This window comes from Hemicordylus capensis, chromosome 5, assembly GCF_027244095.1.
Source record: "Hemicordylus capensis ecotype Gifberg chromosome 5, rHemCap1.1.pri, whole genome shotgun sequence".
NCBI classification, from domain to species: domain Eukaryota; kingdom Metazoa; phylum Chordata; class Lepidosauria; order Squamata; family Cordylidae; genus Hemicordylus; species Hemicordylus capensis.
In genome coordinates, this window is record NC_069661.1 from 144944603 (window position 1) to 144963030 (window position 18428).

Here is an 18428-nt window from a genome sequence, read left to right on the forward strand (position 1 = left end):
AGAAGGAGCCAATCCATTCAGGGTGATGGAGAGATGCCTCCATAATGTCACCCTACTACATGCACACAAACCGACCTGCTACACACGTGTGCCGTAGCACTTGCTACTGCCCAAGCTGCTATGGAACAAGCAGCAAGAGGCTAGAAACAAAAACCCTCAGGGACTCCAGCACCTAGGGTTCAAATCCACTTATGTCATTCCCTCTTCCTCCCATCACCACTTTGTAGAATACAGAATGTAAAGACGAAAGATAACTCCTTTGGGGAGGGGACAAGAGGCATGTAAAACAAACACAGGTTTCCCATGGGAATGGTTTAAGGAAGCAATATTTATATAGAGGATGGAGATGGAGGAATCAGACCTGAAAGAGGACAAGGGGCATATTTTTCTCTAATGTACCCTGCCTGTCTCACTCTGGCAACTCCGACCTCATCAGCTACTGTGTTATATCCACTGACATCTGTTGCTAAACTGTGTGAAAGGTCTTCCTGCATTTCCTGCCACATCCTATAATTGATACACAACCCTGAAAGATCAGACTACACTCCATACCATAATCTTCTACATTCAGTCACCACCACATTTTGCTATAGATGCCTCAGGTACATTGAAAACAACCCTTGCCATGTTTTGTTTCTCTCATTATTCTTTGCCTCAAATGCATATAAACATGGTGCTAGATTGTACACCACCCCATGTTACATTAGATGGTTTTAAAGAAACCTGTTTAAGGCCAGAGTTAAGGCTAAATTTAAATTACCAGATTAAGACCAGAGATGAAGCTATATTAATCTGGCTCAAGCTCCACAAAGCCAGGAAATTTGAACCTAAGGCATCTGCCTTGAGAGATGTGCCACACAATCATTTGTGCAGTGTCACAAATTGTACTCATTTCCAACTTGTCCTCCATGAACCCACACATTTCCTTGATCTTTGAGGCTCAAATCAAGATAGGAAAGATGGAGTGCCTGGCACCAGCAAAGTAGCCCCATGTTATCAATTTTCTAACAGTTTTCAGCACTATTTAACTAGCTGTAGCTGTGGCAATTTTTATCAGATCTCCTTGAAATTAAGCACATTTGTAGACCTCACCCAATAGATTATACATGCTAAGTTTCAAGTTGTTAGCTCAAGAGTTGTCATAATTAAAAGCAATAGAATTTTGAAGCTTATAATGGTAGAAGCAGCTTAATAAAATTATTTTATTTTTGCTGCTCACCTTAACTAAAGGGCACTCCTGTGCCCCTTTAAGCTTGTTTTTCAGGTAAAAAGTGTTAGGAATAATTTGCAAGTTAATAATTGTTGTGTGTTTCCATATTCTTGGAAAAATTCTGAACTGTAATTCCAGAGATGAAACTGAACAACACAGGATGCTTCACTGTACGTCCAGAATGGTCCTTAGTAGGTATGTGCAAACAAGTTCAATGTCATGACCCAGCTTATGCAGAGGTCCATTTGTCATGTGTGGTGGCCTCCAAAATGGCTACCACTTTGGGGGTGAGGCCTAGAACTGGCCAAAGACCACCTTTACTGGGCAATTTGCCACATAATGGAGGCCAGTAGGGGCAGGACCTCCGGAGACCGCCCCATGGCCTCGGAGAAGACCCCCCAGAGGAGGTGAGTAACCCCCCCAAAAAACCCCATGAACCCCCTGAACTGAACTGGGAGGGTTGAGGGGGGTGTAAAACCAAACTGGCCTGGTCAGAGGATGCCTCTGAGTACCAGTTCCGTTGGAGTAATAGCAGGAGAGAGGGCATGCCCTCAACTCCTGCCTGTGGCTTCCAGCGGCATCTGGTGGGCTACTGTGCGAAACAGGATGCTGGACGAGATGGGCTTTGGGCCTGATCCAGCAGGGCTGTTCTTATGTTATGTTCTTATGGTTCGGACCCAAACCGGACTGGACCAGCTGGTTTTGTGCACAACTCAAGTCCTTAGGTTGTTCAGTTTGGCACCTTCCAAATCCTTTTTGTAGCTGAATTACAAAAACAAATCACTGGGCTGGCATTCAAGGAGATAGAGGACACCAGTGGGAGCATCAGGCAAGTAGCCTGTTTCTCCCAATTGCCACACATTGGATCCTGGAGGTGTGAACCTAAGCATGCTTACTTGAAAGTTAAATCAAACACCTAGAACTTTTTAAAGGCAAAACCTGTTTAGCATGGAAACAATGTAAAATATGCAGTTATTTCTCTTTTTGAAATCAGTTTGTGAAATAAAGCTCATCTCCCTGCAAAAATGCTCTTTTGCCCCTTCTGTGCTCCCCAATATTTCTTTCTGGCACTGCTGTCATTGTTCTGAGTGTCACAAGATCAAAAAGATTGTTTTTTTTAAAGTATTGGCCTGGATATGATACAGCATCTCAGAGGCAGGCTTCCGGTGGCAGGGCTGCATGATATGGAGGGACTTAACGTTTAGTTCATGTGCAACCCCCACCTCTGTGTCTTGTTCAAAATGTTGACAGGGAGCGAGCGAGTATTGCACCTGCAAACACCGGCCAGAAAAGTAAGTGAAGCTCTGAGCTAGACTTGACGGTAGGGCACCTCGTAGGGAACTGTTTTATACAGAGTGTACAACTTATTTGGGAATGCCCAGACCTTGTTCTGAGAAGCCAGAGAGAGGCATGCAACAATTACAAACTTATTGCTCCTTTTGCATCTCCGTGTTGAATAGGAACGAACTTCAACGGCACAGTGCGACCTTCAGTGCTTGAATAATTGATTAAAAAGCATAACTTGGATTACTTGGTGCCCTGGGATGAGTAGGAGCTTGAAACATCGGTAGCAATAGTAGCTTGTATTTAAAAGTGTTTGGATTCTCCTTCTCCACACTCCCGTTTTTCAGTGTGTTTGCATTCTCTCCCTCTCCCTGCCAACGTGTTTATGTGTTGTCGAATTATCCTGATCTACAAACTAATGTCTGTGAGTTCAGATGGAAAATACGGCTGTGATTCTGGATTAATTGATCCGTAGTGTTCTGTATATCAGGGTCTGAAAGGCAATGGAGTGTGTGTGGTAGTGGTGGCTGGGTTGGAATCCGTTGGGATTAATCATGGTGTGATTTGCGGCAACCTGAAAAATCTGGGTCAGCGAGTCCCAGCTCAGCCAATATGGTGGAATTTAGAATATCTGGGTCAGTGGGTGATGTTAGGGTGGAGCTTAGCTGGTCATTGATTGCGTGCCAGCTGCGTGCGCGTGCATGTGCATATTAACGTGGAATTAGCAGCCCGATCATGGTATGTAGAGATGAACTGACTACTGTCGGCGATGGATTTATCCGCGTCGAGCGCGACGCAGGATCGGGCTGTAGAGTGACAGGAGCTACAGGAGACAAGGCTCCAGTGCTTCACTCCTAATACCATAAGAAAAGAGGCTTACAGAGGTGCTAAGGATAGGAAAACTGCACCTGCAGAAACGCCCGTCTACTCTGAATAAAGGGGTTCTCTCTTTGCATCAGGTTATTCTGAAGGAAATATCGAGAAAGGAAATAAATATCTTTTAGGCAGGCTTAGTAGGGCTAGAGGTAGAGTTGATCGGTGGGGAAGAGTCGAAGCGCTGAATGCGCGCTGCATGGATAGGTATTGATAAACTGTGATAAAGAGCAGGAACGGAGAGGGGGCTCAATCCTCTCCACGGGGCCAGCGGCAGGCCCAAACTCTATTCTCTGTGTACAATTGCGCTCTAATGAAGCCGGCTGGCTCTCGCGAGAAGACGGGCGCTTCTCTGATGAAGACGACTGCTAGGGAGAGGAGGCGCTGCTGCTGCTGCTGCTGAGACGACTTTTGCTCAGGTGCGCGCTCGTTCGCTGGGCGGCAGCGGTTTCTGCTCCGTCCTACTCATCCTCGACACGCACCTCTCCTCTCCTCCCCCCCCCCCCACCCGGTCACATCTGTGCTCGCCGAGGTGGCCCCCGCTTGCCTTCCTCTATGCCTAGAGGGCAGGGGGACGCTGCTGCTGCCGCCGCTGCTACAGCGGAGCGGGGTAGCTGGGGACGCTCGCCATGGCCGAGGCGGCGGCAGCAGCAGCAGCAGGAAGAGTCAGCTCTGAAGAGGCCAATGAAGGGCTGAGAGCGGCTGTCGCGGTCGTGGCCGGAGCAGGTGAGTGGGAAGGCGCAAGCAGCAACACCTCTCTGTGGTGCGGCAGCAGACTGCCCAGCCCTCTCTGTGAAGAAAGTAGCGGGAGGGGAGGCTGTTCAGACGCTCGCTTTAAACACACCACTTTGGGATAGGCAGCTGGTGGCGGGTGCGCGGGGCGTCAGTCACCTGGCTCCCACCCATCCCCCGCCGCAGGTGGCTCCCAGTGCTGAGAGGGCGCTCGGTAGATTGCTGCACTCCCCAAGACCCAGGTCCTTACAGAGAGAGCCAGCGTGGTGTATTCAGCCATGAAACTAGCTGGGTCACTCTGGGCCAGTCACTTCTCTCTCAGCCTAACCTTTATTATTACATATAAATGTAATAATAAAAATAATAATAACCCAGGAAAGGCGTCTTGTTGACTCTTCTGTGTGAAGCTGCACCCCAATTCTTCCCCAACACACAACAGGCCACATATAGTGTGAGGAACAGAAGTATAAAAGAAGGAGGATGTGAAACTTTTCCTCTTCTGTGTCTCACTGCAATGACTTATTTTGTCTGCCTAGTTCTTGAGATGTGGGTTTTTTTGAGGTGGTATCGAATCCATTGGGTTTACGCTTCTAGCATCGAATCCATTGGGTCTACGCTTCTAGTTGCTGCTTGCTGCTGGCTCTCTTCAAAAAATCAGAGGACAAAATGGGCAATGAAATTAATCGACAGTGATCGTTCTGAAAATTGCTGTGGATCCAAAGTAAAAATGTGTCCCTGTGGAGCTGTTGTGTTCTGAAAAGAAATTAAAATAGGCCATTGTTGGTAACCTTAATAGTATAGGAGTCAGCGTGGTGTAGTGGTTAGGGTGCTGGACTAGGACCGGGGAGACCCGAGTTCAAATCCCCATTCAGCCATGAAAACTAGCTGGGTGACTCTGGGCCAGTCACGTCTCTCTCAGCCTAACCTAAGTCACAGGGTTGTTGTGAAAGAGAAACTCAAGTATGTAGTACACCGCTCTGGGCTCCTTGGAGGAAGAGCGGGATATAAATGTAATAATAATAATAATATTGTGTTGTACACTTAAACCATACAAACTGTATATTTTGCATTTGGCAGACAAGATTAAATCTTCATGGCTGAGAGCATGACTTTGATGGTGTTTAACTCTGTACTAGGCTGCTGAAAGTTTGGAAAGCATTTTAAATTAGATTTTAAACCAGCAATCTATAGATGTTGGGAAATAGCATCAAAATAATTTTCAGAGAGGCAGCAAAAACAGTCTTGTGGCACCTGAGATACTAACATATTTATTGTAGCTTAAGTTTTCATATGTAACATCTAAGGAAAGTAACTTCCTTTATCGTGTAGGTAGAAAGTGCCACAAATGACACCTTTACTATTTGACATGGTGTACATGTAACCACAGCCATGCATCCTTGTCTGATCTACTTAACATCTGGAATATGTCTTTATTTTATGTAGCCTGTCTCTCTTAAATCCCAACTTTTCCCCTTAACTTTTCAGTGGCTGTGTGTGCTGAGAGTCTTCTGGCATGTTGTGGTGTTCCATAGTCTAAGTATTTCTTATTTTTGTAAATTAATAACCCTTGTTCTTCAAATGATATATAAAACATTTTCAAATAGCAGGCTTTCTCCTTGCCACTTCTGTGTTGTCTTTGCTGCAGTTTTAATTTAGAAGTGAATATGACTACTTATTCCAGTTTTAGATACAAAGATGAGTCTTTTATACTTGTCAATTCTATTTCACATTGTGCTGCTAGAGAAACATTGTGCATGTAGGTTCTGGGTCTTGAAAAGTAGGTCAGGGTTTGTTTTTCTCTCCATATCTGATTTGCAGACTACTATCTTGCTTGCAGAGCTTATAACTGGTCTGTTTAAATGTAAAATTCTGATGTACTCTCAAGGAATTAAGCTTTCCAAAATGCTTCCCAAATGCCTATGTTGGGGATTTGAAACCAGAAACTCTGGCCCAAACTGGCCCTTTGTCAATCCAGAGGTAAAATTGGTGTGTGGAGGAGAGTGGTGGCTATAGCAGCAGGAATATTTTATACAGTAGGAGTGGGCTTCTGGCTCACTGCATTCTGTCACTTACTCAAAGTGGAAGTGACAAAAAAACTCTTAATTTAGGTTACTGACCAGAGGTTTGCAGCAACATTTTCTTACCTTGAAAGAAGGTTGTTGTTGTTGTTTTTACATTTATAACCCACTCTTCTTCCAAGGAGCCCATCTTCCAATAACCCACTACATACTTGAGTTTCTCTTTCACAACAACCCTGTGAAGTAGGTTAGGCTGAGAGAGAAGTGACTGGCCCAGAGTCACCCAGCTAGTTTCATGGCTGAACAGGGATTTGAACTCGGGTCTCCCCGGTCCTAGTCCAGCACTCTAACCACTACACCATGCTGGTTGATACTATAAAAATGGGCAGCAGGCAGATAGATACATTTTCTAAGAAGTGGATATGATGAACTCACAGAGAAGCATTCTGAGTCTCCACTCACACCATCTTAAATGTTAATTTGAAGTGATCTTGGATAAATGTGTACGAAGGTGGGATAAAAATCTTGTTAAGTACAACAATCATTCAGATATGCACACGTGTGTATATATGCTTGTATCAAATTGGAAAACTTGCCCTCAAACTGTTGGTATGGATATTCTTCTTAATTTTAAATTGGGTGAAATGCATATAATGCTTAGTTGGATAGAAATACTTTCGAACCAATAAAATGTATTTAATAATTGACAACCTGTGTCTAAAAACTGTGCACTTAATCATTTAATAATTTTATTATTCATTGCTAAATACTGTCTGTATTGATTGTACCCAGAACATTAACATTACTGATTTTAGTGTTGGGTGAATTAAAGCCTTCAGGTAAATTAACCCACTAAAAAAATGTGTGAAGCTGTTATTGGCAGAATTCCCTTTTAGTTGAGGTGTACATCAAGTTTTCAGTCCTTTCACTAATCTGTTGATTAAGACTATTGGTTGAACCCAAATATCCAATACTAACACACACATGCTCTCATAAACTTTAATCCAGTCTCTACAATCAATAGCATCATGTTATCAGCCTGAGAAGCATCTGGAAGTGACAAAGTCAGTAATCACCATAATTTATCTTAGTACAAATCTGGGTGTATACATCAGCATTGCACAGTTGAACAATGTTTATTTAATAAAGGTTTGTTGACCTGACATCTTGTAATCTTGGGAGAAAACAAAATAAACAGTATAATAACTGAGCTGATAAATTATCCTGTAGTATAGGAGAAATACTTGTATTTTGCTAAATAACAGTAAATCCAAAGCTTTCTGTGATATAAGGGCTTGTATTCATATTATATATTTGTAACATTGGCTAGAAACCTCCACAGGGCTTGAAGATTTTGTTTAGGATTGTAATGTACTTTGGGCCTTTTGGCTGCTTATGTCATTTTGGAGATCTGTTTAAATATAGCCGCTCGCTCGTTCGCTCTGTCTCTCGCCCCCCCGCGCGCGCCCCTCTCGCTCGCTCTGTCTCTCGCGCCCCTCTCGCTCGCTCTGTCTCTCGCCCCCCCGCGCGCGCCCCTCTCGCTCGCTCTGTCTCTCGCCCCCCCGCGCGCGCCCCTCTCGCTCGCTCTGTCTCTCGCCCCCCCGCGCGCGCCCCTCTCGCTCGCTCTGTCTCTCGCCCCCCCGCGCGCGCCCCTCTCGCTCGCTCTGTCTCTCGCCCCCCCGCGCGCGCCCCTCTCGCTCGCTCTGTCTCTCGCCCCCCCGCGCGCGCCCCTCTCGCTCGCTCTGTCTCTCCTCCTCCTCATTTGGTGGGGGCACTTGGACCAGGGTCTCCAGTAAGGATCCTAAGATCCAGGTAGGGACGTATGGGGCAAGGTGTTCTTTCAGGTAACATGGTATCAAGCTGTTCAGCATTTGAATCAGATCTTGAAAAGAACTAGAAGCCAGTGCAGCTGACCAAGCACCATTATGTAATCAAAATGCCTGGTCCCAGTTAATAATCCGCCAGCAATTAATTTCTACCCTTTAGATCATACCATAAAATGTTTACTTTGTTGGTGTACTGTATGATAGATTTCTTATCTGAATGTTGTATAATTTGTTATATTTATGTCTGATCTAAATTGTAATAAAGCTATTCACACACTTAAAGGCAGCTCTACAAATACTGTTACTAGCCATACTTGGTATGCTATTCTGGGGTTGTTTCAGTGTACCTTTTACTTAACCATTTTCTTCCCTTAGCTTGCTTGGAAGAGAAATTCTGGCTGCATTCCGGACAAAAGGTCATTCTTACATTTCCCACACTGCCTGTCAGATCAATTTGCAAAGTATTGCAGTGGGCTGAAGGAAATGCATCTCTCTGATTGCATATGAGCATAGGCAGAGAGGGATGCTGGGTAGACCCAAACTAGAGTTGAAAAGAGACAAAAGGGAAAGGAATTCAATCTCTCTTCCACCCATGTAAGATAAGGAGGTTCAAGGCTAAACAAATCTCTCACCTCATTTCCTCACCTATCAAATGAATGAAGCAATGCCAGATGTGCCCCTTTTATTCAGGTGATTGCCTAAGGTGATGGCTTTCGTGAACCTCTTTGTCTATGGGAGCATACAGAGGAGCAACCCTGACATAACCTAATCAACCAATATTCATACATCATTTGGAGTCGGGAATTGGGAATCTCTCAAGGAGGGCCTGCAACTCTTAGCCAACCATTCAGTTCTTTATTACAGTCACCAACCAGCAAAACACAACCAACATTAAGCAAAACAAAATGATTGGATAACAAGCCATTACATTGAAACAATAGCTCATGTAAATTAACAAAGTGTTGATGAATTTTCAAGCTTTTAACCTTTTAGTCATGCCTTGGGATATGTGGCCTATTTTTTTTTTAAAAAAAAAAACCCGCTCAAAAATGGTATTGTGCTCTTTTCATGCCATCATTGCTACACCTACCACCCTTGCTGTCTGTTCACCCACGTGAACAGACAGCAAGTGAACACGTGAATCAGTATTGACTACTGATCAGTGCCTCACCCTGCCTGGGCGTACTTCATTTGCTTGCCTCTTGCTTGAGCCACCAGAGAGACAGATTTCCCTAGCTTGACACAGGTAGCTATGACTAACACTTTTTTCTCCTTTCTCTTTCATTCACCCTCATGCTTCTTTCCCTTCTCAGTATTGTAGCCTGATAATTTGCCTCAAGAATAAACAACTTATTTTCGCTTTTTGTACCCCCATTATCCCTAAGAACAATTATTTGTTTTTATGATCAAGTATCTATCCTCCTTCATTCCTTCTAGTGTTTCCACACTGTGGCTGCAGTTCTGCAGGAATTTAAATACTTTATTGCTGTTGATTGATATGCACCCATGCTGAGCCTAATTTCCCCCACTTGAACAAAGCATAGCCATGGACTGTTATAGCTGCCACATGTCCACATGCAGACCTTTTAACACATTGCAGTAATATGCTTCGGAGCTATCAAAGTGTGGGTAACTGTGGCTAAGCTATCTCCATTGAGGTAAGGTTGCTACCAGCATATCAGCTGAAGCTGATAAAAGGCATTCTGAACCACAGAGGCCATTTGAGCCTCAGATTAAGTTGATTATGGTTCAAAACCAGAAAGCAAACAAGCAAAATCAGAAACAAAGGGCAAAACACAAAGTTACAGGAAAACCAATGCAACTCACATCTATTTACAAGTACACTCAATCAGTATGCAAAACCCAACACTTTTCCAGGGTATCAAATTGCAGATTTAATTCTCTGACTCCAAAGGAGCAGGCCCTGGAACAGAATTTTGCAACATGAAAAGTAATATCCATATTGGAATCTGAAAAGTGAGGTATAAATTTTGTGTGACCTGCCTGGGAATTTCCTTAAAATTGGAGTTCTACAGAGACATTTGTTCTCTTTATAACTGACAATATAACACATGGTCTACAGTTGCAAACTCACCTCATCTGAGCAGGGACAGATCTGATCTGCATACGGGATTTGAAGGTACCCCGCATTGGTGTGGGGGGGAAGGGTTTATTTTTCTCCATCACTGCTACAAGTAGGCTAAATTAATGATATCTAACCCATATTCGATCAGACTTGCCCTGAGTTTTCCTCCACTTGTGTTCCAGCTGTCTTCCTACTTGTTTCATCACCTTTGAGAGGAGCATAAGCCGCACCAGCTGGAAAGCCTCTAGAGTCCTCCCCACTGGAATTCATTAGCCTCTTAACCCCTTGCAAATGGGTATAATGACTGAAAATCTAAATCTCAGCAGAAAATGATCCTGCCATGAAAAGAATAAATGACTAACACCTCACTTCTCCCTAGTGAAGATAACCAGACTAGGATTTGATCGAGCTAAGCGCTTGATTATACAGCGTATACAGGATGTAGAGCTGCAAATGGAACAGGCAAACTTACCGGGTGGTATATATCTTGGAAGTCAGAACACTGAGTTTAAGCCAGCTCCATATTTAAGTAATGTCTTGATACCAAAGTTCAGGTGAGCTCTCACTCTTGCCTGATTAAATGCTCTACCTACAGTGGTTTTATTTGGAAGATTCTCAGGCACGTCAAGTGTATCTAGAGTGTGCCCATGTGGATCTGGCCATATTGAAACAACCACTCATGTCCTGTTGTACTGTGATCACTATAGAGAAGTAAGATGTAAAGTAATAGGCCTGCTCTTGAATAATTTCCCGGGTCATCAAGATGAATTTTATTTAAATTATCTGCTTACCAACCTAAATTCTGATGATGTAGATACGGTGGCTAAATTTTGCTAACACCTCACTTTCAGATCACCATCCTCCTGCCCAGTTGAGAAAATCAAATCCCAGTGTGTGTCCAAATTCATGTGTTGAAACAGCCCCACAAAGTCCTGAGCTGCCCCAGACAAGGCAGACTTGGCATGGATGTTGAAATCACCTACTACAATCATCCTGGGAATTTTCAACACTTAACTCTGAGACCACCTCTGTGAACAGGGAGGGAGACTGTTGGACAGTGTGGTGGACAGTACACTAGCAGCATCCCCACTCTGTCCTGAATGCCCAACACCAGATACAGTACTCCAAACTGATGTTGGATACAACACTCCAAACTCAGATAGAAGACTTAGAGAGCGAGAAAGAGAGCTGGAACTCTTTGATTACAGCAATGTGTCCTCCTTGGTCCTCCAGTCAATGCCAATGCTGCATTAAATACCTAGGCAGGCATGACTCGGAGAGACTAATCTCTCCAACCTCCACATACACCAGGTCCTATAATACAAATCAGGTTGGCCTCTTCATCTACAATTAAATAGTGGATGATAGAGATTTTGTTTTGAACTGAGATGGCTTTGAACAGCAAGCCAAAGGGCAACCAGGAACTCACCCATTAGGATAACAGCCAAAAAGATGAGATAGGAATGAAGTTGTCAAAGTACTCTTCCTCTCTCCTGGCGTAAGTGAGCCCCTGAATCATATTTCCCTGCACCTGCAACCACTCTAACCCAATCCTCCCTAGATTCACATAATCACCAAGGCACATAATTAAAACAACTGAAACAGCAGTTGCAGTAATTGGAGTAGGGTACTTGTGGCTTCCAAAGAGTAGGGCCCTTTTGACACCCACTAGTGTAACCAGCTTCCAAGGTAGTATGTCTAGGGTGGTCCAGCCTAGAAAATGATGCAAGACTTGGCAAGAGCTGACAGAAACTGCTGAGTTGGCCATCTGGCTTACATAATACATGGTGTGTTAGCTTTGATCTTGGGTGCCAGGGAGACATGGCACCTAGAAATTTAACTGTGGTGCCTGGACTAAGATATTCCAAGATATTGAATAAAAGCTTCTTGTCCCAGGCAGGCCTGCTTCTGTTCTTTAAGAATATTACTTGTACAGGGCATAAAGACAAGCCCTGTACAAGTAATATACTTCTCCCCCAACCCCTGCATCCATCATGAAGTCTGTTAATTTTGTGCTAAATATTTTGATTGATTCCTGGACTGGGGGAGGGGAGTTTTGGTTTGGGGTGCACCTCATGGGAGGAGAGCTGGTCTTATGGTAGCAAGCAGGACTTGTTCCCTTAGCTAAGCAGGGTCTGCTCTGGTTGTATATGAATGGGAGACTGTGTATATGGTTGTACATGTATATGGTTGTATATGAATGGGAGATGTGTGAGCACTGTAATAAAATTCCCTTAGGGGGATGGAGCCGCTCTGAGAAGAGCAAAAGGTCTCAAGGTCCCTCCCTGGCATCTCCAAGATAAGGCTGAGCGAGATTCCTGCCTGCAACCTCGGAGAAGCCACTGCCAGTTTGTGTAGACAATACTGAGCTAGATGGACCACTGGTGTGACTCATATATGGCAACTTCCTATGTTCCTATGTACCCTACACATATTCTGTAATTGATCCAAGAAAATTTGTAAAGTATGAAGTGTAACAACTCATTCTAGATTGAAAAAAAATGTTAGTTACTCTGACTTGGGGTCTAACAATTGTTACATTCATAGAATGGGACTTTCCTACACCTTCCTTCATGCTAAAGCCCCCAGTGCTACCTTTTTGAAAAGCCAATCATGAGGGTGCCAGGATATTAAAAAATGATATGGGATGTTGGGGGGAGAGTTGGGAAAAACCATATCACCCAAGTAAGAGCAGAAGTGCCTCTTCACTTGCACTGCTGAATACCTTTTGAATCCTATCTGCTGTATTTTGTTGAGCGACATATGCAAATATTCGGAGGGTCAGACCCTTGGTTTTCTCTGCTTCTATGTCTGAGCATAGGCGTCGGTTGCAGATTGATCCATCTTGTTCAATAAGCCCTACTATTTTATATTGGTTCAACTACTTGAACACATTTTGACTGGAGTGCTTACTAGATTCTTACCTCCAACTCTCCCAGATACTGTTTCAAGAATGAAATTTTGTGGAGTGAGACCACAGCTCTGTAATGCCTGAGCAAAATCTATTATGTTGGGTTAGCTGCTCATAAAAGCACATGCTTTGGAAAGGGAGAAGCAGGGGTGTGGGTGTGTGGAGTGGGGGTGGGAGATAAATAGACATGGTAGGCATTATGTTCACTAAGTTATGGAATGCACAAGATGTAGTATAGTACAGGACAGGAGGACAGGTGTTCAAGGTGACATGAACTATCATTGCTAGGGACACATCCTCGGAATGTTCCAAATGGCTCTATAGCCATTTGCAAGTTGTGCTGTAGCAGCAATTGCACAAAAAGGTAAGCCATAGCACAGAGTGAAGAAGTATGCTGCTGCTGCTGCTGATGGTAGGGTTCTGCTTCATGTTTTTAAAAAAATATTTATCAAGGTCAACTGGATATTTGGGTCAGCAGTCTTTGGTATAATATGCTTTTTTAAAGATTACCCAAACAAAAGACAATAGAACTCCTGTTTTCCTTTCTCCAGATAATCTTCTAATGGAAGGAGCCCAGTGTGTTGTCTCTGCAGTTTCAAGCCTTATGACTCCCACAGCCAAGCCTGCCACTGTCAGTTCAATCAATACATTTGTGGTGGAGTTTCCAAGGAAACGCAAAGGAAGTGATTCTGATAATCAGTAAGTGGGTTGGCTTATGTTCTGAATTCCAGTAAGAGAATGGGTCTGTGTTAGGGTTTTTATTGTTAGATATCAGATGCTAATAAATTTTATTTTGGAAGCTGGAGTACTTTCACACAGTTGAAATGATTCTTCAGTATGATGCTGCTGCTGCTTTGGGGGCTGATTTCACTTGTGTGTTGACTCTTGGTGACCACAGAGCCATGTTGTTTTCTTGGTAGAATACAGGAGTGGTTTAGCATTGCTTTCCTCCTGCGTAGTATGAGATGATGCCTTTGCCATTGTCACTGAAGTGATCGTCTGCCTCCAGCACCTTCCTATATTGCTGCTTCTCGATTCAGATGACTACAAATATATATTTGCTAGGCACAGTCTGGGAAGCACACCAGCGAGAATTTGAACTAATAGCCTTTTGCTCCCTAGACAAGCTGCTTCCCTGCTGCACCACCGCAGCCGAACTACATGCCAAATTAATGGTAGGAAAGCTGTGATGATGTGCTATCAGCCCTTGAATCTCCTAGTTCCTGCTTCTGCTGTTATTCTTTCTACCATGATACATTCTATGCCTGGAATATTTTGAATGTATCAAATCAGATCCTTGTATGTTTGTTTGTGAACCACTCAGAAATCAATTGTTATGGGATGCCTTATGAAGAAAATTATTTATTAACAGATCTTGTAATCATTTTACTGTGAAGTCTGACAGCTGCTGTGGTACCTTGGAAGGGTAGAGGATGATCAGGCTGGGATGACCCTTCCAAAACATTGTAGAGAATTTGCTAGATGACACATTCAAGCGATCTGTCACCAAACAGTAATTTTAACACATTTTCCTCTATAAAAGTCTGAGGGAGAGGTGTGTGTGTGTGTGTGTGTGGGTATAGGGATTCATTGTTAGTGTTTATCAAGATTTCTAGACTTCTAGATATCTTTGCCTTGATCTTTTTATGTTTTACATGCCTTTTCATTAATACCATCAATGTATAGAACAAACTGTGCAAGAATTATTTTTTAAAAATTTACTTTAACATATGAAACGCTGAAGAAGCAAAATTGAATTTCTGATGACACAAATATATGAGATAGAGATATCATATTCATATAAATATATATAGCACAAAATTGAATTACTGATGGCATATTAATGAAAAGGCCTGTAAAACATAAAAGATCAAGACAAAGATATTTAGAAGTCTAGAACTCTCAATAGAGGCTTGACACTAAGAGCAATGAATTCCTATACCCAAAAGACACACACCTTCCTCAGACATTTTTATAAAGGAAAACTGGACAATAAGGGTCGGGGCGTATCTAGGGTGGGGCAGGCAGGGCACATGCCCTGGGCGCCACTTGAAGGGGGGGTGCCATTTTTTAAATTTAATTTTTTAAAAAATAGCTGCCAAAAATAAAATGGCCACCATGGATGCTCAAATGGTCTCTGTGAGGCCCTAGGCCAGGGGTGGGGAACCTTGGCACTCCAGCTGTTGTTGAACTACAGCTCCCATCATCCCCAGCCACAATTGTGGCTGGGGATGATGGGAGTTGTAGTTCAACAACAGCTGGAGTGCCAAGGTTCCCCACCCCTGCCCTAGGCCATGCCAGGCCTCACAGAGGCCATTTGAGCATGTACAGCAGCCATTTTGTTTTCAGGAGCCATTTAAAAAAAATATTTTTAAAAATGGCCACTGCACATGCTCAAATGGTCCCTGCGAGGCCCTAGAGGCCAGCAGGGGTAGATGGAACCTTTGCAGCCCCCCCTTTAGGAAGCCCCCCGAAGGGGCTACAGGTAATTTTTTTTAAAATTAATATAAGTCACTGTACTATATTATATTATAGTTTGGCACTATGTACAGAGAATCAGGGCTTATGAATACTGAGCTGAAGCTTATGAGCTAGGATTGTATTCATTTGCTCTTACTTTGCTTCTTGTGATAAGTGCGTTGAATGTGATGTCTTAATAATATGGCTATTAATGGTGAGTTTGTCTTTGAATCAGTGTGAAATCCTTAGTATTAAGGCCCACTGGGAGTTTCTTGCTCTCTTTCTCTCATTTTAACTGTCTTTCTGAAATACTAGAATATATTCCAAGCAGTGACACAGTTTACTCTGCATATCCTTTAATTATTTTCAGAGTATCTGGGAAAAGTCAAATTTTCCATTTATTTTTAAAACTTATATTATAGTGATGCTGAAATGCATAGTAGAGAATTAGACAGGCACTTCTGTTTAGTTTTCCAAGTACACCTCCACATAGTATTTGGGTATTTCATGAGCCCCAGCATACTGAAATTTGTGGTTTTCCAGCATTTTTTGGTCTGGCTACGTCCACTTAATCCAAAAGATTAACAAGCTTAACTTGTATTTTTGAGCTGATATTATGGTAAAGTTATCTGAAAGATGTGTGTCAGATGTTTGGACAGGGGTGCAATTTCAGTGCTTGCCCTAGGTGCTATTTTCCCTAGATACGCCTCTGATAAGGGTCAACACTAAGCCTGAATGGATTCAGCATAGGATCTAATGTTATTCAAATGAAGGCTGTATTGGGCAACTGCCTTAGACTTCTACAGCTTACAGTCTACACTCTCGCTTCCATTTTAGTTGCAAGAAATAAAAAGTATTGGAATTGCATTATTAGAATACTGCTTTTGTCTAATCTCTTTAACTGTTCAGAGTGTAGAGTAAGAACATACTTCTGTTCTAGCATTTTTCTGTCTTTGTGTTTTTCAGCTGTAGGAATAATAGATAAAAATCATCATGGTTTTCTTTTCCATTATACTGATTTTTTGTTCTTGATTTTGATGTGTTCTAACTAGTTTAAACTCTTTCCTCAGGTATGCATGCGACATTGATGTTGATGATCTTCAGGGCAGGTATAATGCTTTTTAAATGAAAGATGAAAACACCATGCTTCAACAGTGTTTATGGATGAAATGGGGTGTGGGAGCAATTGTGAAATTAAGTGTCTGGCTGTCTTCATACATATGTAAAGGCACACAGCAAGTTTGTTATATTTGTTGCAAGTTTGTTAACTAATTGCCTGAAACTTTCCAGAAAGGTGTAGTGGTAATTGAGTAAAACAATGTTTCTCTCTGAGATAAAAAGTAAATATTTTTGTTTCAGTTGCGATAAGTGGTAGGTTTCAAGATTGCATTTGTATAACAAATTTTATTGTACATCAGATTCCTAAAATAAAACGTCTTAGAACTAAAATTTTCAAAGCTAATTTAAAGAGATACCACTATTTTTGTCGTTTATTTTATGCACCCCGAATACTGCCATCTCATACACATACCAGTATTTTCTCCCATCTATTAATCACAGCTATTAATCACAGTGATCAATGTAAGTTTTGTGTATGTTGAGATATAAAAATAATTTTGCAATGTGTTTGTATAATGTTCACAATGTCTTTTGCTAACTAATAATATGTAATTTTGTGAAATAGTGGAGGAACTATCTTAATTGTAACTATGATTTTTTTCCCCCTTTCACAACTGAATAATAATTTTTAGCTCTCTTATGGAACTGGGAAACTTCTATGGTTTGTGTTTGAAACTGTTAAGTCTGGTTTAGTGGGGGAGTTGTATGCAGGATTAAGCAGTGTCATCAGTTAATACTATCTTCAAATGCATAAGTATCCTTTTTATTAAAACGTAATGCTTCTTTCCTGTAGGAGCGAAGATGAAGAACATGTAAAAATTAAATATTTCAGGTACTACAAATTAGGGGAAAAAAAGAGTTTTCTGGAAAATAACATTATTTAAATGTTAATCACAGTGATCTTAAGCATTGGTATCTGCCTGGAGTATCAGGATGATGATATAAGGCATGATTCAACCCAGGGTTCAGCAAATTTCCTCTTATTTTCAGTGGGGAGTTAGTTATGTGCTTACCTGTTAGCCATTAACATAACCAGTAGAGCTTAAAATATTTAAGTTTGGCTGGTTTATAGCCATTTTTCATTATTTGCTATGTTTGGTATTAGGGATGTGCAAAACGTTTCAACATTGAAATGTTACAACTCAAAACAGGCCATTTCAAGTATCTTGAGTTCAAAACAAAACACCCTTTAAATAAAGGGCCTGTTTCAAGTTTGGAACAAAACAACCCTGTTTTGATTTGAAACATTTTGATTTTTTAAACAGCATTTTGGAGGCCTGTTTTTTCCCCTTGCTGATTGGTTTTCTGGCACTGGCTTCTGATTGGCTTGGGATCAGTTTTCCCTCTAACAGGGTTTCCCAGATGTTGTTGATTACAGCTCCCAGAATCCCCAGTTGCAATGGCTTTTGCTTGGGGATTATGGGAGCTGTGTAAACAACATCTGGGAATCCCTGTTGGAGGGAACACTGCTTGGGATCCTATGGGGGTTTGGGGGAAAGGTTAAAAATGTGTTTAAAATCACCTAATTGCCCACTTCTTTTGTGGGTTGGGTGGTAAGTAGCACCCATCACACCCTACTACCCAACTCATTTTGATGTCGCTAGGAGCTATCCATTAGGGGTGTGCACAGAACCAGCTGGATCGGTTTGAGTCCAGACTGCATTCGAACCAGACCGGCCAAGTCTGGTCTGGCCCCCATCAAACCCCTCCCCGGTCCAGTTCGGGTCCGGACAATTCGCGGATTTTATTTTATTTTATTTTAAATAAATGTAAGTCCCTTTGGGGGCTTCTTGTATGCCGCGGGTGTGTGTGTCTGTGAGGGTTCCCCTTCCCCTCGCTGGCCTCTGAAATCACCACCGTGGCCCTGGAAGCTGATCATTTTTGGCCTGTTTGGGCCTCTGTAGTACAT

The 18428-nt window shown here is 42.5% G+C and overlaps 1 protein-coding gene across 10 annotated transcripts in view; it reads left to right on the top strand.

Moving 5' to 3' along the window:
* The first annotated feature begins 2364 nt into the window (after positions 1-2364).
* The window catches only part of BMAL2 (basic helix-loop-helix ARNT like 2), a 64522-nt gene continuing 48458 nt past the window's right edge, over positions 2365-18428 (top strand). For 4 of the 10 annotated variants that reach the window (XR_008309293.1, XR_008309291.1, XR_008309292.1 and 1 more), the window contains exons 1-4: positions 3795-4093; positions 13492-13639; positions 16471-16509; positions 17313-17351. Coding sequence is in view for 7 of the 10 variants with exons in the window: in XM_053258678.1 (XP_053114653.1) it covers positions 3997-4093; positions 13492-13639; positions 16471-16509; positions 17313-17351 (323 nt within the window). In the remaining 3 variants the exon portion in view is untranslated. The other 6 variants (XM_053258684.1, XM_053258683.1, XM_053258685.1 and 3 more) reach the window with 6 other exon arrangements.